This window comes from Hyperolius riggenbachi, chromosome 11 (genome assembly GCF_040937935.1).
Source record: "Hyperolius riggenbachi isolate aHypRig1 chromosome 11, aHypRig1.pri, whole genome shotgun sequence".
In the NCBI taxonomy this organism is placed as follows: Eukaryota; Metazoa; Chordata; class Amphibia; order Anura; family Hyperoliidae; genus Hyperolius; species Hyperolius riggenbachi.
The window spans coordinates 134,216,733-134,239,991 of NC_090656.1; the positions used below are offsets into that span (position 1 = coordinate 134,216,733).

The 23,259-nt window shown below is 42.1% G+C and overlaps 1 protein-coding gene across 3 annotated transcripts in view; it reads right to left on the reverse strand.

Annotated features, from left to right (window-relative positions):
• CAPN1 (calpain 1) overlaps positions 1-23,259 on the reverse strand; it is a 144,390-nt gene that overhangs the window by 29,894 nt on the left and 91,237 nt on the right. For all 3 annotated transcript variants that reach the window (XM_068260325.1, XM_068260324.1, XM_068260326.1), the window contains 7 exons: positions 22,957-23,042; positions 20,819-20,893; positions 16,408-16,568; positions 14,775-14,947; positions 7,317-7,328; positions 4,710-4,921; positions 3,063-3,102 (listed from right to left, as the gene is read on the reverse strand). In XM_068260325.1, coding sequence (XP_068116426.1) covers positions 3,063-3,102; positions 4,710-4,921; positions 7,317-7,328; positions 14,775-14,947; positions 16,408-16,568; positions 20,819-20,893; positions 22,957-23,042 — 759 coding nt within the window. The remainder of the gene's footprint in view (positions 1-3,062; positions 3,103-4,709; positions 4,922-7,316; positions 7,329-14,774; positions 14,948-16,407; positions 16,569-20,818; positions 20,894-22,956; positions 23,043-23,259) is intronic.

The window sequence follows — 23,259 nt, forward strand, 5'->3', positions numbered from 1 at the left end:
CATGGATTTTGATTCTGGGACACTGGGAACAGACTGGCATTGGGCAGAGAGAATAAAACATTGAATCTGCTTTCTGCATGTTTACATATTAAATAAAACTATGGGATATCTAAAAAAATGGTCATATTTAGGAGGAGGCGGAGAAGTACAATTGTTTATCATCAGTTTATTTTCACTATGGGTTCACTTTAAAGAATAGAGATATGATTTTAATACACAGGATAATCCTGGCCTTCACTACTTTATAGTTTCATTTTGTATGTTTACAATGTGTTACTGTGCAGTTCTGCTTTGGGACTCAAAGAAAAGAAAATCCATGGTGCAGAATGTCTGCCCCCTACTGTACACATGGGGAAATTACAAAGTGAGAAATCACTAACAGATTAGAATACAATTGGAGAGAACTCAAATCACCAATAAAACTGTGTCATGCTAGGTACACACGATGCTTTTTTTTTTTGGTCTATTTTCAATCTGATCGATTTTTGATTAGATTTTTCGATTGATCTCAGATTCGATTATGTTATCTTTTCTTATCTATTTCCATTCACTTCTATGAGAAATCAGAAAAACGATCAAAAATAAGATCGGACATGTCGGAAATTATCTATCGAACCATCTAATACAATGGTGTATACCTAGCATTAGGGAATTTACAAAGTATATTGTTTCCTAAATGAATTAAAGGGAACCTGAAGCGATAGGAATATGGAGGCTGCCACCTTCATTTCTTTATAAACAATCCCAGTGGCCTGGCTGTCATGCAGAGATTTTGCTTTAGTTTTTTGTTTTCTCCTTTTTTCTCTCTTTTTTCTTTTTTACAACTCAGCTCCCAACAGATAAACCCAACCAATTTTATGGGCTTCATCGGTACCCTCTTCTGTCGCGTTCCAGGTTTGCATCATTTGTTGGAATTAAACAACTTGTTTACTTTACTAAACCTATAATATATTTATTCCCGATACGAAGTACATTTTTTTTTGGTAGTGTTAAAAATGTTCAACAATGGGTATCCGACATAAAGAAATAAAAAAAAAACATAAAAAAAAAATAAAATGAAGCACCATAGCACATCATTCTCCTGCATACATGCAAAATGGCCGCAACCAAATTTTGGCACACAGTGAAGCCGAAAGACGGTTCACCCTGTGCCTGCTGAAAGTCCAGGGTGGAGTTAATTTGGGCATCGGCTAATTTAAGCTCCGTAATTGCCGTCGCCCAATTCAGTCACGGAGCGCCGTTATAGCTGTAATTCTCATTATGGCCTATGGCGGTGCCCACGTCATTGGCGCAGCTTTGCGCCTAAATTAGCTGTCTTCCGTGTCCACCTCTATAATCTAGGAGAGCTACTGTACCAGCTAAGGGTGATCACACTATCCCAATATATTTTTGCTGCTGTTAGTTTAGTGGAGGTAGGGCTTCTCCCTCTGTGGTCTCCTCATAACCAACCCTAGACATTCCCTTAATCCAGTCCTTCAGGTAGGGAGAGTCATTTCCCTTTCAGTTTCTGATAATAATCCTTCTGGCAATTAGTACCCCTATTTCAACCAAAAGGAATGGGGCTCCCTCCTCTCCCAACACTGCCACTTTCAAATCCAAATTAAGACGAAGTTCAAAATGCAACACAAAAAAGGCCAAGATTTTCTGCCATAATTCTTTAAGTAAAGTGTACCTCAGATGGGAATACAAAAAAAGCAAAAATATACATACCTGGGGCTTCCTTCAGCCCTTCTCCAGGCTTATCATTCCTTGCAACCTCCTCAGCAACTGGCACCAGAAAATTCTCCAGTTGCAGCCAGTCGGTGCAGGTGCATTCCGGACGCGCGCTTCCCTGTCGCTAGGAGTGTTCTGCACCTGCGCAGTTGGCCCCAGACCGAAGGACTTTCCAAGGCCAATTGCAGAAGAACCAGGAGGCGGAGGAGGACGGCAAGGGGACGATAAACCCGGAGGGGGCCGGAGGAAGCCCCAGTTATGTATTTTTTCCTGCCCCATCTCAGGTTTACTTTAAGGGTCAGTCCCACATCATTTAGGAGAGAGTTCCCACTGATAAGTTACATTTCCAACAAAAAGGATCCAATAATCCATTTATTTATGCAACACGAGAGAGGTAAAGGTACAACCTCAACAGTAGCTTATACTACAATAACTGAACATGATTATTTGGGACTCTCCAGGTGTCTTGAAAGGTTCTCTTCCAGAACACACAGTCTAATGGGTATACCATCTCTGTCTCCCATCCCCTGCAGCCCCTGGGGAAAGAGGAGGGGTTGTCTTATCTGGTAGGTTAAATATGTTGGAAAAAGGTCCTTCTTGGTCTTTGGTGTATCAAAACCATTTTTTCAAAACTGTTAAGTGACTCCCAGTGCAATTTTTATTTCTTTCAAGCTATTAACTTATTTTTTCATCTGCAATACCCCAAAGGATATAAAATTCAGCCCTTGCCATCTAGCAAGCAAGGAATGACCTTTTTTTATACCTCTGACCTGGTCCCCCCCCCATACTTTCAATATAGTTTTATTACTGGTGCTGTGACTAGCACACAGCACCATCCTCCCACTCCAGCGGCCGTTGTGGCCCCCATTCTGCCGTCAAATGTGGGGGAGGAGGAAGTGGCAGCTTCTAGAACTTACATTAAAAGCTAAAATAACATTAAAATTCTCTTTGTGTTCTGTTCCAGATAAAGTTCTGGAAGGTTTTATTCCACTCCAGGAACCATCAGCTGGCAAGGACCAATGGCACACATTGCAACAAAAAAAGAACTCTAGGCAAAATCAAAATTTGAATAATGGCAATACAAAACATAGGCCTAAATTCACTAATTTTGAATTTACTAAAGGTGTTATAGTTTTATTGAACGTTTTATCAATAAAAAATTCGATAAATATAGAACACCTTAGTGAATTCAAAATTACATTTTACCCATGAGGTAAATTATCAAACGTTTGATAAAGTGTTTGATAAAGCTTAGTGAATTGAGGCCATAATTTTAAAAATTACTCCTGTAATATCTTTCGGTTATTGCCCAGAAATGTTTTATATCTAGAAATGTGAAGATTACTTACCTCAGGGGGCAAGTCAGCACTTATTGGATCATCCATTTCACTGAAAGAAAACAAACAATAAGAGAACAATCTTCTAAAAAAACTACTTATCTTTAATCATTAATTCTAAACAGAGCAATGCAATTTCCAAGTTTCATGTATTCGTTTAGGTATGACTTTACTGCATTTTAAAAATACATGACCTCTTCTTTTCATGGCTCCATTCCCAAAGATCTGACTGTTTTGCAACTAAAGCCTTGTTGAGGCTATATGTTCCAATACTGTTAAACAGGATACAACTCAATAATTGGTCTTGAGAGGTGGGCAACTTTATGAGTCACAGGCCACAGAATGACCCTATAGGTGACAGGGGGGGGGGACCAGTGTAGGTAGTTGACGTGTTCTCCCCATCCCCTTCTTGGAAACCAAATGTGCTCCCAGTCTTAATTCAGCCCAAAGTTCAGGTAGCTGGTGAGCTTCCCTGCAGTATAGGTAGCAAGGTTGGCCCTCAGTATTAAATAGCCCCCTACTCAATATAGACAGACATTTTTGCCCTAAGTATACGCAAGTGTGTCCTAATATTAAGTAGCCCCTTACCACAGTACAGGTAGCCAAGTATTGTCAGCCCTCTCCCCAGTTTTACAAGCTAGGTGTTCCCCAGTATTAGCAGCCCCAATTCAGGGCTGGATTCAGTCTCCTCTCACCCTTCCAGCACCAATCTCCATGGCCACAGTGGCATCCTGTGACCCGCTAACAGGTATTAACTGCGGGTCACATGAGGTTGCGGTAGCCATAGAGATCTGCACCAAGTCAGTGCGATACCGCACTGCAATGGCCACATTGTGAACTGGAGAATGTGCTGGTTAAGGGCTCAGTCTCTGTCTCTTTCTGTTAAGTAAGCCAATAAGGCGTCCTTAGGCTTGATTCCCTAACACTGCTGCTGCCTACTGAGCGCACCCTCATGGCTGCAGTTCAAACGCTTTGAGTCTGCCGAGAGAAAAGAGCAATATAAATATTATTTGTCTTGTCTTGAACGTCACATTGCTTTTGCATTGCAGTGCGACATTCTGCATTACAATACAGCACTTAGGACGTAACCCAATGCCCCACTGTGAACCTAGCCTTAAGGCTCGTACGTTTGGACGTCCGGTCGTTCAGTCGCCCAGATGTCAAATCGGGCGCGTGTACAGTTCGTCGTTCAGCTGATAAGACTGGTCTTGAACGATCCGCCTGGCAGATCGTTCAAGACCAGTCTTATCAGCTGAACGACGGACTGTACACATGCCCGATTTGACGTCCAAACGACTAAACGACCGGACGTCCAAACGACCGGTCTTTAAAAAAATACAACATGTGTACGAGCCTTTATTCTCTGCAGGTTGCACAGATTATCAGTAATACAATTCCTTCAATTGGATTGCAATAGAAATCCTTCATGAATCTTGATGGCTTTGCAACAGGCAGCATTAGAGGCAACTGCAAATGGCTGGCTCATGAAATTCTGATTAAAAAAATATTTTTAAAAATTAACAGCGACACATGGGTGAGGAAAAAAAACCACCACATTTCCCAATGTCCACTATCATTTTTTACTTAGCGCTCCATTATATATCTCTTTTGTGGCTTCCTGTTGGTTTCTCTTAAAACGTTGTATCTAATTTCACTTACACGGTCCCATGACGATTCTCTGAAAAGACTCGTAAGACAAAGTCTCCCTCAACATTGGGCTCAAAGGTGGAAGGTACCACAATGTATTCCCCAGGGGGGAGCTTCTGCCGAGTGCTGACTTCTCGCAGGTTAATGAACTGCTCTGATCGAGCACGGGATGAGTTTGTTAGGAAGAAGTCACGCTTGAGGTGCACAGCTGACTGTCCTAAGAACTAACAAAGCATGGAAAATATCACGTTATTTGACATAAAACAATGAAAGTTACAAAATGTATAAAGATTCAAAAAGCTGGACGGACAGCCAAAGGCAACATAAACAATGTGAATAACATTAAGGCTTGGTTCACACTGCAGCACAAAACCGCATCCCAAAAACTGACAGAAAACAGATTCTATGTTATTGTTGGGATCCATTCACGCTTGTCAGTCCACAAAAAAAATTAACTTGATCCCTTTCAGTAAACGCAACTCAAAATCTCAACCTGCACGATCCCTCTGAACAGCACAAACAGTTCCCACAGAAAACTGTGGTGGAAATGCATCTGCCCAGGACTCCAACTGTAACAAAACACCATTGGAACGGATATTTGTGACCCATCTCAATGTGAACCAAACCTAAATGTAGAAGAATGTAAAAATAGATGATCAAGCATGCAAGAAATTGAAAACCGTTATGAATAACTGAAAACATAAGATTCCAGCACTAACTGATGGATTTGTAGAAACTGTTGCAAAAATAAGAAGCCATGCAAGTGCCTACAACATGCTCATTCATTATGAAGATAGTACTATGATGAGAAATACAGTATAGGCAAAATAATAAGTATATTCTAGAAAGTTCTACGATGATGCTAGGAGTCTTTTCTAGAATCCAAAGTGAATGAAGTTTTGCATCACCTAAACCAGCGTGTCGGAGCATCTGGGATCCTGCAGGCACTCTATCCTCATTAGCACTGCTATATTAAATAGTGTGCACTCTGCTTCCTTTCCTCTATGTGCTGGCTGCACTCTTCTCTTTCTCCATCTCTAATGCCAAACTTCCATGCCAACTAGTCAATGCCCTCACTGGCTGAACAGGGGTTAGGGAGAGAAGACAAATGAAAGAGGTAGCAGCAGCTGCACGAGAGGCAGGGATGAAAATAACTACACTAACACTGAGACAAGCAATTTTCCTCTGGGCTGTCTGAACGGAATAGTATTCTGAAGGCTCTGTCAAAATTGAGATCTGTCATCTAAGGGGTCTCTGTTAAGGTGCCCATATACACATCGGTTTAACCAATTTGATTTCCTACAGCTTTGTTCAGTCTTCTCCAATCAGATCAGAATCAATTTCTTCACCCAATCAAATTTCAATCAATTTTGACTAAAAGTCGATCGATTGGACAGAATGGAAAATCTGGGTCAACTGGATGCAGGAGCAGTGGTAGATTCACTGTCTGTCACTCACTGAGGGTCGGTCGTTTACTGTGAGTCTAGCATTAATGATCTGTCACTCAGTTGGAGTTTAACACCTAAGACCTCCATCAGTGGATGGGTCTGTCACCAACTAAGGCAGTGTTCCTCAACCCTGTCCTTAAGGCCCACCAACAGTGCATGTTTTGTGGAAATCCATTAATCAATTAGGCCCCTTTTACACTTAATCAGTTGGTGTGTATTAGTATGCGTTGGTACGTGTTTTTTCCATAGCAGTGCATTGGGAAGAAGATTTCAGTTAAAACGCGTTAAGTGTGAAAGGTGCCATAGGTGAACATGGGCATTACTTTGAAAATCAGTTTTCTTTCCATTTTAACTGAGAGCAACTGATTAAGTGTAAAAGGACCCTTAATCAGCTCTCCTGAGACACTAATTACCTCACCTGTGCATGTTTGTGGTTTTCTGTAAACACGTAGTGTTGGTGGGCCTTGAGGACAGGTTTGGGAACTCTGAGCTAAGGGGTCTGTCATGTAGTGGAAGGTCTGTCCCTTGCTGCTGGTCTATCATTGAGGGATCTGTCTCTCACTGGGTATGTCATCTTTGAGGTCTGTCACTAAATGGGGATCTATATCTCTCTCCCCTTGTGTATCATACTTGACTGTGTGCACTTTACCCAGAATTTGGAACTGGTAATTTTTTACCACTACCATTCCAGTTTATGATCTGGCATTGTACTATTATCTGCATTGTGTTGTGTATCTTATTGCTATTACCTGTATTGTTGTATCTATGGTCTGCTACCTGTATTGTTCTGTCAACCCTGTTATCATTGTCTGTAATCCTATTTATTGTACAGCGCTGCGTAATATGTTGGCGCTATATAAATCTAATAAATAATAATAATAATAATAATAATAATCTATAACTAATGAGGTCTATCACTTCATGGGTGATGAGTGAACTGCACTAAATGTCAACCAACCCACATGTGCGACCCCTTCCAACAACCATCTAACCTGAAAGAGATTTGCTAAGCACTGAAATAAAGGGGGAAATGTGAGTAATCACAGCAATGGTAGACCAATGATTTTAGCAAAGTATATATTGCAGTAAGGATTAGATGGCGAGTCATTCAATAAAAATACAACCATTTCTCTTCTTGTTGGGGTGCATATGTGTAAGATGAATAGCATACCTCTCTTGGGACCTATGAAAAAACAGATAGGGAAATGATTAATATAACACAGGATCAGATACAGCTATAACATTTCAGCTTCCAGCATAAAGTAATCATCATTCCCCTGGCTCAGTCTGAGATGTTACTCTTCTGGGGATTGTTTAGGTGAATTCAATAAAATACATATAAAAGTATTTTAGTCAAGATAATGTAAAATACTGAAAAGAAAAAAAAATTGTATGAAACTCCGCCACTTGATTTTACTGGGAAAATCTGTAAGTTACTCACTCGGCTGCTGTGTAATGAAGAGAAGGTACATCAATAAAGTACACCAGGGTCTAGCTATCAGTCATTTTTATTTCAGTCATAGTTATTACAATGTAGCTTTAACATTAATTAACAATGAAAGAACAAACCCTGCACTCTGTATGTGGTGTGTGCTGGGACACAGTATATCAATCAAAGAGAAAAAACACCAACTATATGGCCCACTACAAGCACCACTAAATTAAGCAAAATGGAACACGGTTATTAGTACAATGATACACTTTAAAGTACAATTAAAAACAATTAAAATAGTCCTCTCCAATTACAGATATATGGCCTATTATATCATGCAATCTTATCAAGTAATAATAGTAAGTAACCTGTTAGAGTAAACAATCACCTAAGGTGCTCATAAAAGAGCTCCCTTAAGGTGTAGAACCCCAGTTCCACAGAATTAACCATAATAATAGTGAAACAGGTCCCAAAGGAACACTCAGTGCATTCATACACAAAATGTATACATAAATATTGGAATATCCTCAGGAGCTTCCCCCGCCTCTCTTGAAAAAGCAGCGAAAAAGACTTTCCGCGATACTGGTGGAGATGTCTGTCTGTGATATAATAGACCATATATCTATTATTGGAGAGGACTATTTTAATTGTTTTTAATTGTACTTTAAAGTGTATCATGGTGCTTATAGTGGGCCATATAGTTGGTGTTTTTCTCTTTGATTGATTCCACCGACTCCAACTCCTCTAATTTGCATATTACAATCTTGTTGATTGAAAGTATGTAACATGAAATTCATCTCTTAATTGCCAACGCTTAGGAATTTTAAAAGACAACTGAAGTGAGAAGGATATGGAGACTGCCATATTTATTCCCTTTAGTCATAGACTAAAACTACCCCTTGGTAAGAGTACTTGTAAAAGGTACAGACCGAAACAAAGAACATCTATCAGGCCCTAGGCAATGTAACTCTGGGTACATGTAAGAGTGATGTGCAGGTACTCTGCAAGAGAATGAGGTGTTTCTTCCTCTTTTACACATCCTTCATGCACAATCTGAACATGGATCAGGCCCTAAGCAATGTAACTCTGGGTACATGTAAGAGTGATGTGCAGGTACTCTGCAGGGGAATAAGGAGATTCTTTCTCTATTGCACATTCTTCATGCACAATCTGAACCAGGTTTGTAGGTGATAGACAACACCTCTGTGTTCAATGTGCACAACGTATAGTACTACTGTGTGACAAAGTAAACCTGAGACAGATGAAATTAAAGTTTTATACATACCTGGTGCTTCCTCCAGCCCCCTTCAGGCTAATCAGTCCCTCGCTGTCCTCCCGCCACCTGGACCTTCTGCTATGAGTCCAGGTACTTGAGCCAGTCTGGCGTAGTGCGCATGCACACACTCCGCCGCCGGGAGCGTACTACACCTGCGCAGCACTATTGCACAGGTGCAGAACGCTCCTGGCTGTAGAAGCGGCATGCAGCCGGACTGCGCTGACTGGCTGAATTACCAGGACTCATAGCAGACGATCCAGGTGGTGGAGGTGGACAGCAAGGGATGGATTAGCCTGAAGGGGGCTGGAAGAAGCCCCAGGTATGTATAAAACTTTTCTTTTCATCCTTCTCAGGTACCATTTAATGCGTAGTCATCAAACCAAATTTTAACAACATATCAAATTATTTGATTTCATGAGCAAAGAGAGTGCGTACATTTACATTTGCATAAATCAGAATCAACGCAGAATTATTTCCATCTCTTTGACCATCTCTATTAGTGACACGGCTACACATCAGGCTTTATACTTACAGCATAGACATAATTTAGTATATATATAAGAGATTCCTGTGCACACATCATATATACAGTCACAATCAGATGTGTATATCTGACTTTAAAAATACGGGGACTGCTTTATTGAAGCAGCACAAGTAATTAATTTTGATTGGTTTATTTCATTTTTGTGGACCAAGTACAGCTTTTACTGTATGTATAAATTATTTATGATGACTATTATCTGAGAAATAGAACATTTTATCATATTTTCTATTTTAATTACAGTTTAAATTCATTAGGAGTCGGAGCATTTTTTCCCGACTCCGACTCCAGGCACCCAAAATTGCCCCGACTCCGACTCCACAGCCCTGCAGTTAAGTTCAGTTAGTGAAAGGGACCCCCAGTTCAGTTAGTGACAGCAACCCCCAGTTCAGGTAGTGACAGGGATCCCCCACAAATGCTACAGAACCTCCGGTGATGTCCCCCAATGTAAAGTGTGCTCCCAGGTGCCCTGTGTGTGTATGTTAGCTGTCTGTGTCCACCAATGTCTCTGCACTGCCTCACATACATGTAACCTGGGTGGTTACCACCATATACGTGAGTGCGTGTGATGTATATGCATACGTAGGGCATATGTATGAGAGGCAGTGCAGAGACGGACACTGACAGGTAACAGTGCACGGGGCATCCAGGGACACACTTTACATTAGAGGGGCATTGCAGGGGTGGATGTGGGGTCACAAGGCTGATTCTCGACAGATTTAATGCTGAAATCAATCAGGAATCGGCCTGTGGCAATTGGGCAGCTGACAGACCTCTCTCTCTGATCAGATTCGATCAGAGAGAGATCCGTCTCTTGCTGGATCTGCCCACAATCGTTACATCTATGGGCACCCAGAGCAAAGTCCTAGATAATTGTTCTAACTTTGTGTACCCTTGTTTATCTCCCCTCGCCTTTCCCCCCACACTGTCAGCATGTATGCTGCTCTTCAGTGCTTCTCTTCCCCCAGCAGGTGATGGTCAGTCAGTGTATTTATCAGGAGTGACAAACTCCTGGCAGCTGATAAGAGCAGGAGATGTGCGATTCTCTTGACAGGCAGTTGTGCACTGTGAGCTGCTCAGAGCTGTGTATATCAGCATCGTACTGTTCATATGCTACATGCCGATATACACCGCTCTGGGCTCACACAGTGAACAGCTGCCTGTCAGGAGACTCGTCCGCTCTCCTCTGCACTGATTATCACTGCTGCGCTGATTCCAGTCTCCCCCCGCAGCTCACCCTCTCCTCTGTCATGTTGTCACTTTCAGGGGGACGCATAGTAGCAAGCCTAGAGACCTCGAACATCTGGCTGGTGGGGGGCGGAGTTAGAGGCGGGCCAGTGGTAGATCCACACGCTCTGTGGATACTATGGTATAAGGAAGGGGTGGAGAGGTGGGGAAGAGCTGTGTCTCTATTGGGCCGGCTGAAGGCGATCGCAGTAAGGAAACTAGGAGCTGTGCGAGTGCTGCGGGGAGGTGGGGAGGATAAATGAACAAACAGGAATTATAGTAAATGTTAGTAGCGGACGGTCGGGGGGAGGGGGTAAGGGATATGCAGCTGGCGGCCAGGGGGAGGCAAATGCCCCATATTGCCTAACGTGCGGACGCCCATGAATATTATACTTACCCTTTACATCCATCTACAGGTAGTCCCCGGTTTACAAACGCCCGACTTACGAATGACCCGCCAATACGAACGCTCGCCAACCCGCCGCGATGACGTCATGCAACCGGGGACTACCTCTTCTGCTGCCATTTTTAAAGCAGAGTAGGAGCAGCGGAAGGCAGATAGAGGACACCTCACTTGTTCCACAGCGGTAGAAGGTCCCAGCGTGCTACCCGAAAGCTGCGCGGCCCGTCCTCTCTCTCCGTCCACTATTCCCAGGCGGCTTCTTATGCGTCGCAATCAGGAAAAGCCCCCTAGTGGCGGCGCCTCCTGATGAGTCATTATGCTACGCATGAGAAGCCGCCGGGGGGACGGTGGATGGAGAGAGAGGATGGGTCGCGCAGTGCAGCTTCCGGGCAGCACGCTGGGACCTTCTACCACTGTGGAACAGGTGAGATGTCCCCTATCTGCCTTCCGCTGCACCTACTCAGCATTAAAAACGAGGCAAAGGTGGCTGGCACAGCGTCCTGACTTAAGGACGGATTCAGGTTAAGAACGAGCCGACAGTCTATCTTATTCGTTAACCGAGGACTACCTGTAATCCAGTACTTACTACACTATATTGTGCTCTCGGTGTCCCCCCTTTTTAAATTAAGAAAAAGATTAAGTTTTATATTTTTGATGTTTTTGCAACAGATGTAATCAAGGACATACAGTGCTTCTACAGCCTGATCGCGTGTGAAAAGCTTGCCTATTTCAGGCTAAGCAACTTCATCACTGCTCAACAACTGACTGGGAAAGGTGTTCTTAAATGGTAAATCCACCTTTTCTATTGTAAAAATGATTGGTGGTGTGAATGTAACAAAGTGTCATGGTGAAGAATGGAAGCTGGAATTCACCAAGAGAACATCTCAACCAAGAGAAATATCCACCATCTATAATTGTATGTCTTCAACTGCCACTGGGCAATGATACCAGGAATGCATCTGCTGTGTCTGATTACCCCATTTCTAAGCTGTATAAATCTGCATAAAAATTAACATACAATTTGCATCAACTCAAAATTATTAGCACCCTATTGACTATACCTATCTATACTGTGTTATAGGATTTCCTGCACTGCAATGATTTCCTTACGAATATGTTCATGTTGATCTCAGGAGTACGCAATGTGCGTGGGCTCAGTAATGTCTCGCAGCCAGCATCCATACAAACATCATACACTGGCCCGGATAGAGCGCACTAGCTATGCGTATTGTGCGCGGTTTAATCAGGTGACGGATAGTTTTTAATCGGCCGGTCTCGTTCCCATAGTTAGTCTCCTCAGAAGTAGCTGGAGCTGCGAGCGCGTTGGGCTGTCCCCCTCCCTCTCTGAAACACCATTTCTATCGGGTGAGTTCTTTATCACATTTCTCAGCTTGCACTAAGCACCTTAATGGTTTAATCTTCCTTTGACCATCGTCAATCTTTTTTTCATATATCACTGTGCATTTGCTTCAATACTTTTTGCACACAACTTGCACTGGTCACTTTTTGTGCACAACTAATACAGATACACAAAAAGTGTTGGTATTAAAGTTTTTCTTTGTAAAGGTTTTTTTCGAACATTTTTTAATGATTTATATTGCAAGTTTTTGTATTTGCATAACGCACTTTTTTTTTTTTTTTTTTTTTTAGAATTCAGCACTTTTGTATCTCCCCATTATATTGCCTTACTATTACCTTGAAATACCATATTTTTGGGAATATAAGATGCTCTGGAATATAAAACGCACCTAGGTTTAGAGGGCAAAGGTAAAAATTGTATACAGTATATACTAAATCTGGTGCGCCCATGTTCCAGGAGCGTCTTGTACATGTTCTCCCCCATTGTCCTCCTGTGTCCCTTCCTGTCCTCGTGTGTGTGTGTGTGTGTGTGTGTGTGTGTCATCCCTTCCTGCCACCCTGTGTGGTCCTCCTGCAGAAATCTCGGGTACTGTGCGGCTTTCCCTTGTCACGGCTCCTTTTAATGATTCAATGAGTCATTCCCCATGACTCAATGAGTCATTAACAGGAGCCATCGCTAGGGGAAGCTGCGCGGTACCCCAGATGTCTGCAGATCGTCGCTGCTGGGTAGGTGAGCCGCTCTGCCGCTAACTTTTCTTTTACAGGTGTAGCGCTGACATGCTGGAGGCGGAGGAGCACACAGCACTGGAATCCATAGGAAGGTGAGTTGCTCTGCGGTAATTTTTGCCAAGGGGGAGTGGAGACATGCTGGGGGCAGGCAGACCACACAGGGGGAGAAGGCAGGTAGTCCCCGACAATGCGGCGGTTCGTATCGGCGGGCGTTCTGAAGTTGGGGACTCCCTGCCTTTGGAATATAAGACGCAGGAACTTTTTCTCCCCATTTTTGGGGGAGAAAAAGTGCGTCTTATATTCCGAAAAATACGGTGTATCACTATTGTTGATTTTCTATGAGGGCTGTTTCTAACCTGCATCCTATCTGGGGATTTTAATTGCATTGTTTTTAATTGTTTTTATGGGATACGTCCCTCAATAAATTACTGTTATTTTTGGATACATATTAGTCGGATTGATGTTTTTGCATTTAGCTATTGATTGACCCACATAATTGGGCTATTATAGTGAGTTACCTAAATGGGCTTCTTTAATTGGTTTATGGTTGAGTAATTGCCTATTAGGTTTCATGTAATAAGCTTTTTGATGACAGGCGCTCAGTGTGATCTCATTTGAAATTCTGAATTGCAACACTCCACTGTCAACCTACATAGCAACTTCACAGTACAATGATACACTCCATGAGCTGTAGCCTTAAACAGACTATTAGGCCTCTTTCACAGTAGGATGTTGAATTTTGATGTGATGTTTAAGTCGCAACGCAAATTACAACGCAAGGCCACAAAAAAGTCACAACGCAACTTAATGCCCTGTTATCGTCGCATACAGTAGAGCATACAGGCAATGAAAAGTATGCTTCCAAGTCATTACTGAGCATGTGCAAACAGTCCAACTCAGCTAATAACGTGTATAACGCACAGCATGCAGCACTTTCTAATAACGCTACACGTTGCACACAAACGCAACGTGTGCACTGTGAATGTCGCACAGACTTAGTATTGCTGTGCGTTAGTCTGCGTTGGAACATTTTCTAATGTGCGACGTGAAAGAGGCCTAAAAGTTTAAAATACAGGCTATGTATATTGCTTTACTAAAAATGTATGAATCCATTAACTGGTGTTTTTTTTTTTTGTCTAACTCACCCTCAGAAACCCTGTTTGAACCGACTTTCGTCACTTAGTCCCACATCCTTAAATGCAAATGCTGTGGCGCTTCCATGACACTCTTATCTACTACAAAGAGAATGCCACTGCACTTACCTTTAAGAGGACAAGATGCATGCCATGTTTATTTTAGACTTTATAGTCTCATAAATTACCACATTAATTGCTTTATGTGCCTTGTTCACCCTACAACCACAGCAGCAGCATATATGATTGAACTAAATTTGGGCCAGATTCACCCTCAAGTCTATGTTGGAAAATTACCAGGAATTGCGCAAATACCACAAGCACACTATGGATACAACACATACGTTGCTCTTATTATGTACGTTGTAAAGGTTAGTGAATCAGGTCCTTTGTCTTTACTGACTGAATCAATCTTTTACACCATTTTGTGTTTATAATCAAAAACTTATGCCCCCTTGTGTCTCCCTGTGTACCCTTTGTTACTAGATAAATCTTTCATTAGGAATAACAGAATGGTTAAGAAGCAAACCTCATAGACTGCAAAGCCAATAGTCTCCATGTCCTTTCCAAATCGTCTCTCTTTTCTTCGGTCTTTCTGCATAAGAGCAAGAAGAAAAGTGCAACCTTTCTCTCTGCCATAGTCATCATCTTGATCTTCAAATTCCAGCTTTAATTTGAACTGTGGGTTGATCCAGAATGTAGCTGTGCAAGAAAGGAGCATAGTAGAAGGTAGGAGATATTTAGAAAGACAAGCATAATGTGTATACAGTACTGCTTCCCTCCCCTCAAACAACAAATATTAAACCTGATTTAGGGCTCGTTTCCACTGTTGCGACGCGATTTTGCCGGCATTCCGATGCTTGTAAAAACGCATGCGGATGCGTTTCCGCATGCGTTTTTACCCACGATTTCGCATGGCAGGGTGCCATGCGAAATTAACCATGACACTGCCAGGGCAAAATAAAATTGAAAAAGGTGCGAAATCGCACGCGAAATCGCGGGTAAAAACGCATGTAACAAACGCATGCGTTTTTACTATTAAATACATTAGCGGCGATTCGCATGCATTCCACTCGCAGGCGAATTCGTTGGCTCTTTTGTGCGTTTTTTTACCGCTGAAAAAAACGCACCTCAACAACGCTACAGTGGAAACAGGCCCATCCACTTGCATTACATGTGCGAATCTGCATGCGTTGGACGCATGCAGATTCGCGATAGTGGAAACGAGCCCTAAACCTGATATATAAACATATTAAAACTGATTAGGATTTTGCTTCAAAGACGACCCAAACTCTTGTACAGCACACAATGGAAAGTCTTTATTCCATATATATTTGCTGAAGAAATTCACTTCTCTGTTTGTTTATGCAGATAAACCTTAGTAGTTAGTTCTTAACAACTATGAAATAGATGACAGGAGAGCTCTGCTGAGGCAGCTCTCCATATTGTAAGCACTGAGACTTCACATTTTCAGTGCATTCTGCAAAAGTGAAACAAAGTAAAATTCCGGGTTTTTCTTTAGGATTTCCATAAATTGTAATGATTTTTTTTCTATCATGCTGTGGCTATCCTTTTAGTGCGGAGCAGAAAAAATAAGCTCTCCAAAAAAAATAAATAAATAAAAAAAAAAAAATTACAGGACTCCCTCTTAAGATAAAAGATACTATTATCACTTCTAGCACTTATCCAGAAAGTAATGTGTTGGTATTTTGGGATAGTGAATAAAAACAAGTAAACACTCGATTATACTCCTGCAGCTTACGGATATACCTACAACCACTAGTGTAACGTACAAATACAGTTTTATACACAGAACTCCACTACCAAAGTGTCTGAAAGAAACGTAAATCGTAAGCAATTCGTAAAAGGTATGTGCCCACAATACTAGGCTATGGGATTTGAGGGAGCTCTGTGTGTATAACAGTGTCTATGCACAAGTAGTTCTGTATGTTTCAGGTGGCTACAGTGGTAAAAAGAAACCACTTGTAAAACTTAACCCATTGTCCAAAAGTGATGAATCATGGGTTTGTTTTTGGGCATGTACTGGAAGTCTTATTACACATTTTGACTTTTCACTGGGGTTTGGGTCATTTTGGCCCACTACTTAAGTTCTGGTGTGTTTTTCTGCAATCTAACTGTGACCTGAAATATTCTGTGTTTACCAGGATAGTTTCTGCAACCACCAGCTGTGCTGCCCTTCCGCCAGCTTCCATTGTAAAGAGTTGTGTTCCATTTGCGGTAGTTACGTGCTGTGAGAGCGTCCGGAGTGAGATTGCAAATTTCTAGGCGAGAATATTCACGGAGGAAGTCTTGGAATGACATCCTGAGGGAGAGAATTGCACATAAGTAAAATGAACATGAATGACATTTTAACTAAGGTTGAATGTGGGTCACATTAAGTTAGGACTACAGTAGGGATTATTTTATTTCTCTGGAGACTTCTACTCAGCTCTGTCCAGTCTCTTCACAAGTCAAAAAGTGACAAGTTATCTCTCCATCAGATAGGATTTAAATATCTTATTAGTAAAGTGTGATTAGTCAGGTTTGACGATGTAAGAGTTACTAAAAAAAAAAAAAAAAAAAAAAAAACAACTCAAAACTCAAAACTGACTGTAATGATTTGTCTAAGACACCTCGGGTGCAGCTGAAGGTTGGGTACATGTCCCACATGTTGAGAGGGTGTAGACAATGCTCTTCATTGCAGTGCATTTTGCGGGAACATCAGACACTAAAAATCTGCAAGGATATCAGACATTAGGCCCCGCGTGTTACCATAGCAATGCACGGTAATGCGAGTAGCACTAATGGGTTAGTGGTCATACCCCTGCGCTTGTAATAGTAAAATTGCCATGCGCTCCCTGTGCATAGCCAATTTACTGGCGTTAAGCGTTTCAGGCCCATTGTATAGAAAGCAGATCCCTGCGTTGCACACAAACTGCCCAGCAATGTCTAGAGCAGTAACAAACCTTTAAATCGGTTTTTGATTGTTATTTTTCAAAAATAAAAATACTAAAAAAGTATATTAAAAGTGCACTACCTCTTAACAAGTCCAGCTCTAAACTACTGTCTTTAGCTGACAAAAACACTGTTCCATTAAGTCCCCGAATCAATCCAAGAAGAGCATCCGATGCACTATTTAATAGTTTGCAGTGTGTGTTGTGTTCTGGAGGGGAAGGGATTGGATACCTGTAATTTGGCACTATTGTACAGCAAATTGAATTGAGTGGGTAGGGGCTTGTTACAAGACTATGTACTAGCGATATTGAATGTACTAGCGAATGATCAGTGTGTTAAGGGAGTGCAATCATGGTATTAATAGAAGTAGGAATACGCTATCTTTGATTGTAAGGTTTAGGAGATGGTCTATTGTGCGGCTGGGTGCACAGATTCTGTGTTATGCAGCGGGTTCGTTGGCGCTGGGCCGCTATGGCAATAGGAGTCGGGAGCTCTAAGCTTAACCGCCGATTCATAGATTAACGTTTGATGTGGTTGCTGGCTTAGATGGCAGGCTTTAGCAGCGTTGAAGTATGTGGGGGTGGATTGGCTGGCATAATTAACAACCGCACCATAGCGCACAGGCATCTGCCCGCCGCTAGTGAGGCAAAGCAGGAAGGGATACATGATGGAACACAGGAAGCTGCAGGGATCAGGACTTGTTTCCATATGCAATGCAGGAGCCATGCGTCAGAGCGGCTCTGCGTTGCATCACGTGACTCTCTGAGGCGGTGCTTGTGATGCCATTATAATGAATGGGATCGCGGATGCAATCACCCCAAAATGCCTGCAGCCAAGCGCTGCGATTCAGTGGGGAATTGCAGTGCATGTATGGAAACAGACAGTGCAGTCTATGCACTGCCTGATGTACCTGCGATCGCATTTCCATAAGCGCAGCTAAAAGCGCATATGGAAACAACCCCTCCCCCCCAAAAAAAAACAGTGGCAAGGAGAGTTGCATGGTAGTGCTTAACTAGTTGGCAACTGTTTATTTCTACTTTGTGCGTTTTAGTAGAGTTAAAGTGGACCTGAACTCTTGCACACGACAGAAGGAAAACAGAGAAATGCTCCCTGTATGTATTTAGAGAGTTTAGCCTGTTTAATTCCCCCTCAGGTGTCTAATCACAAGTTGTAAATTGATATCTCCCCTGTGTCACATGACTGCCACGGCAGGTAAGCTCATTTGAAAGTACAGACTGCTAACAATATATGTCTGCTTCCATGAATCAGGAAGTAGAAACAGTGTAGATTTATTTCAGGATTTGTATCGGCTGTAACAAAGAAATGTTTTTTGTTTAAAGGTTATTATGCTGTTGCATATCTTTTTGAGCAGACAGGAAGTTCTGAGTTCATGTCCACTTCAACGGCTTGTGGGTACCCAGATAGGGCACTTGTAAAAACAACATCAAGGTAAACAGAAAACATCACACTATTTTCCACTAGCTATCGCTAGCGTTCACGCTAAACGCTAGCGATTGCGATTCAGCAAAAGTACAACATTTTGCGGCAATTTCCTGATGTTTGCGATCGCGATTTTGCTATGCTATGCATAGCAAAACCGCGGCAATAATCTTTCCGCCGCGCGATCGCGATTAGGTAAAAAACAAATCGCGGTAGTGGAAATGACCTACCGCGATTCCTATGTTAAAAAGCCAACTGTAGCGATTTGAAAATCACTAGCAGTTTGCGTTTTTGCGATTCAGCCATCGCAAACGCCGTAGTGGAAAAGAGCCCTAAGGACAAGAGAAGAGAACATAAAAAAATGGAGGGAAAAGAGGAATTCAGGAGAGCACAGTGACTTGATTGGTATATTTTTTTTGTACAAATCGGACAGTACAGATCCTCTTTAGCACGGTGGCGTAGTGGTTAGCGCTCTCGCCTTGCAGCGCTGGGACCCTGGTTCGAATCCCAGCCAGGTCAACATCTGCAAGTAGTTTGTATGTTCTCCCAGTGTCTGCGTGGGTTTCCTCTGGGCACTCAGGTTTCCTCCCACATTCCAAAAACATACAGATAGGTTGATAGGTTAATTGGCTCCCTCCTAAATTGGCCCTAGACTGCAGCACATACACTATACAATACATACATAGACATTTGATTATAGTAGGGAATTAGATTGTGAGCTCCTCTGAGGGACAGTTAGTGACAAGACAATATACTCTGTACAGCGCTACGGAAGATGTTGGCGCTATATAAATACTAAATAATAATAATAATCTCTATTTTCTTTAAACTCAGGAGCTACAGATTGCAGCTGCAGTTCATTGGCCCAATTCCAAGCTGGCTAGAAATTGCAACAAAAGCCCTGGAAATTGGTGACACATTGACCCCCTTTAACAGCAATACACAAGAAAGAAACTTGTACATCATAGTGATCTATTACTCAAGTGCAATCAAAGCAAACTGAGTTATGCAGTCTAATGCACTGAGGAGGGTAAAAATGTTGTGGGATTTTGGGAACTGAGCAATCCCAGAGTGAGCACATGGACCAGCCCCAGGGTCTAACTCTGCAGGCCAGAACTCTGCAGTCTATACATCTCAAGGAGAAAGGAAACACTTGAGAGTGGGGAGGTATACATTTTATGACTGGCCTCCCTGAATCCTCCATTAAACACCTCTAATGATGCGTGTTCATGCCACTAAACGGCTTTAAAGTGAGGAGGAGCCCTTTCCACCGGGGGGGCCTCCCCTGCATCTGTCTGCTTTTTGCATAATAAAATTGCTTTTTTTACCCTGTGCCTGCAATGTTGCTCTCTTGGATGAAGACTCATTCTTGTATTAAACAAAGGTGAGAGTGATATGGAGGCTGCCATATTTATTTCCTTGTAAACCATGCCAGTTGCCTGGTAGTCCTGTTGATCTTCTGGCATATGTAGTGTCTAAGTCAAAGCCCTGAAACAAGCATATGGCTAATCCAATAAATCTTGAGTCAGCATACCTGATCTGCTGCATGCCTGCGGATAAAAGTATTAGAGACACAGGATCAGGACGACTGTCAGGCAACTGGTATTGTTTAAAAGTAAATAAATATGGCAGCCTCTACATCACTCACATCGGGTTTTCTTTAAGCAGTAGCACAGATGTGGAAGCATATCTGTGTTGCTTGTTGCTGTGTGCTGATCAGGGTTTTACATTTCAAAAAAAAAAGTTACCCATTTTACACAGATCAAAAATTTGTATAATCCATTGGAAATATAGTGTTTATCAACACTGAGCCAGGGTACTCTTCCAATGCAAGTTTACTACTATTTGTAGTTTACATTTCCTACAGGTTTCTATATATATATTGACTAGACGTCTCCACCTATAGGTTTCTGTGTTTCTAGGTTTTGATTGGCCCCTCATATGATAGCCCAACATAAGTGAATATTGTTTTAAAGAAGCATAGTATAGTTTCAAATGGATCCTTCTTACGTTCTAGAAGACATTTCATTGCTATTAAAAGAAACCCTATGAAGAAATGTAATCCAATCACAATGGAAGACCTTCTACAACATTAAGTTCCCAGTGTCCACATTTGCCTTTGGATATAAGGTGAACTGGATCAGACTCTTCACAGACACAATACAATGTTGCACTCACCAAAATTCACCATCTTCCATTTTACGTTGCAGTTTATCCCTTTCTGACTGATCCACATGATTCCATTCGTTTGAACTGAAAATAAGTACAGAATTACAGGTGTAAATGAATATTAGCCAGTGTCTTTTTGTGGAAAGGTAAATGCTAGCAAAACATTTATATTCAATGGATATTATTACCAAGAGAAAAAAAAAAAAAGTGTTGGAAAGTGTGCAAGGGATTGTTAATCCGGTCTCTGCCACAACTGGAGTAGTCTCTATATTGAGTTCCTTAAGGCTGCATTTCCACTTGTGCGGTATCGCCGGGAAATCACCGCAGACGAAATCGCATGCGGGTGCGATTTTGCATGCGTTTTTTCCCGCGATTTCGCATAGGGTAGTAGGTGGGCGATTTTAACCATGCCACTGCCTGTGTAAATTAACATTACCTCCTATGCGAAATCGCATGCGAAATCGCGGGGAAAAACGCATGCCAAAACCGCATGCGATTTCCCCATTAGATACATTGTATGCGATTCGCTTAGCGGTGTGCGGGGAGCGAATTCTGACGGCTCTGCCGTGCAGATTTTCCCCGCACACAAAAACGCTCCGCACAACGCACAAGTGGAAACCGGCCCATCCACTTGGCTGTGCGAATCCGCATGCGGACAACGCATGCGGATTCGCTATAGCGGAAATGAGCCCTAAAGGTGACCATACACTCGTCAGATTAGTAGCAGATAGATCATCAGATAGATTTCTTATCTATCTGATGTGTTTAGGATCATTTTTTTTACTAGGATTAAGGTAGCCATACACTGGTCGATTTGCCATCAGATTCAACTAACAGATTGAATCTGATCAGAGAGGGATCGTATGGCTGCCTTTACTGCAAACAGATTGTGAACCGATTTCAGCCTGAAACCGTTCACAATCTGTGGTGGTGGTGGTGCTGCCGCCACTCCCCCCACCTGCATACATTACCTGTTCCGGGCGGCGCGACTCCAGTCCCCAGGTCTCCGCTGTCTTCTCCGTTCTGGTCTGGTCTCCGGGTCCGGCATGCTTCACTTCTTCCTGCCCGGCAGGAAGTTTAAACAGTAGAGCTCCCTCTACTGTTTAAACTTCCTGCCGGGCTAGACCAGCGCCGAGACGGAGCAGCGGTGACCGGGGTGAGTCGCGCCGGCGGAGCGGGTAATGTGTTTTATCAAGGGCAGGGTCAATGCAGCTAGCTATCAGGAGATTTTGGAGCACTTCATGCTTCCATCTGCTGAAAAGCTTTATGGAGATGAAGATTTCATTTTTCAGCACGACCTGGCACCTGCTCACAGTGCCAAAACCACTGGTAAATGGTTTACTGACCATGGTATTACTGTGCTCCATTGGCCTGCCAACTCTCCTGACCTGAACCCCATAGAGAATCTGTGGGATATTGTGAAGAGAAAGTTGACAGACGCAAGACCCAACACCCTGGATGAGCTTAAGGCCGCTATCCAAGCATCCTGGGCCTCCATAACACCTGAGCAGTGCCACAGGCTGATTGCCTCAATGCCACGCCGCATTGAAGCAGTCATTTCTGCAAAAAGATTCCCGACCAAGTATTGAGTGCATAACTGAACATAATTATTTGAAGGTTGACTTTTTTTGTTTTAAAAACACTTTTCTTTTATTGGTCGGATGAAATATGCTAATTTTTTGAGATAGGAAATTTGGGTTTTCATGAGCTGTAAGCCAAAATCATCAATATTAAAACAATAAAAAGGCTTGAACGACTTCAGTTGTGTGTATTTGAATCTAAAATATATGAAAGTCTAATGTTTATCAGTACATTACAGAAAATAATGAACTTTATCACAATATGCTAATTTTTTTGAGAAGATCATATATATATATATATATATATATATATATATATATACACATACATATACATATATATATATATATATATATATATTTATATATATTCTGTCTTATATCAGTCTGCTGACAGCTTGTACACATCAGTCTGCCGACAGCTTGTCGGCAGAACGTCCGTCCAGCGGGAGGGTGTATCGGACCCATTGTTTGCTACGCCTTTACCTCTTTCCACACTGTCCAGAACTATTTTTTTTTCAGGCTTTGAGCTTTAAAGTGTATGACAAACATGAAATCCCATCTTACTTATCACTCCAGGCACCAGTCCATTCTACTTCACCCCAGGGGTTCCTCATTCGAATTAATTGAATGTTCTGGCCTCTGTAGTTGACCTACAAAGTGACCACATTACAAGTTTAAAATAAGAACTAAATTGCTTAAAGAAAGAGAAAACAACAACTAAAAATATGCTTTAAATTCAGATGGAAAATGGCACAGAATGAGTCAAGATTGAAATCTGCTATAAGATGACTCAGTTGGCTTGATGACTCTTAAAGTGGCAACTAATGTTACAATTTGCTGTACGATCGATTAAGAACGATTCTCCAT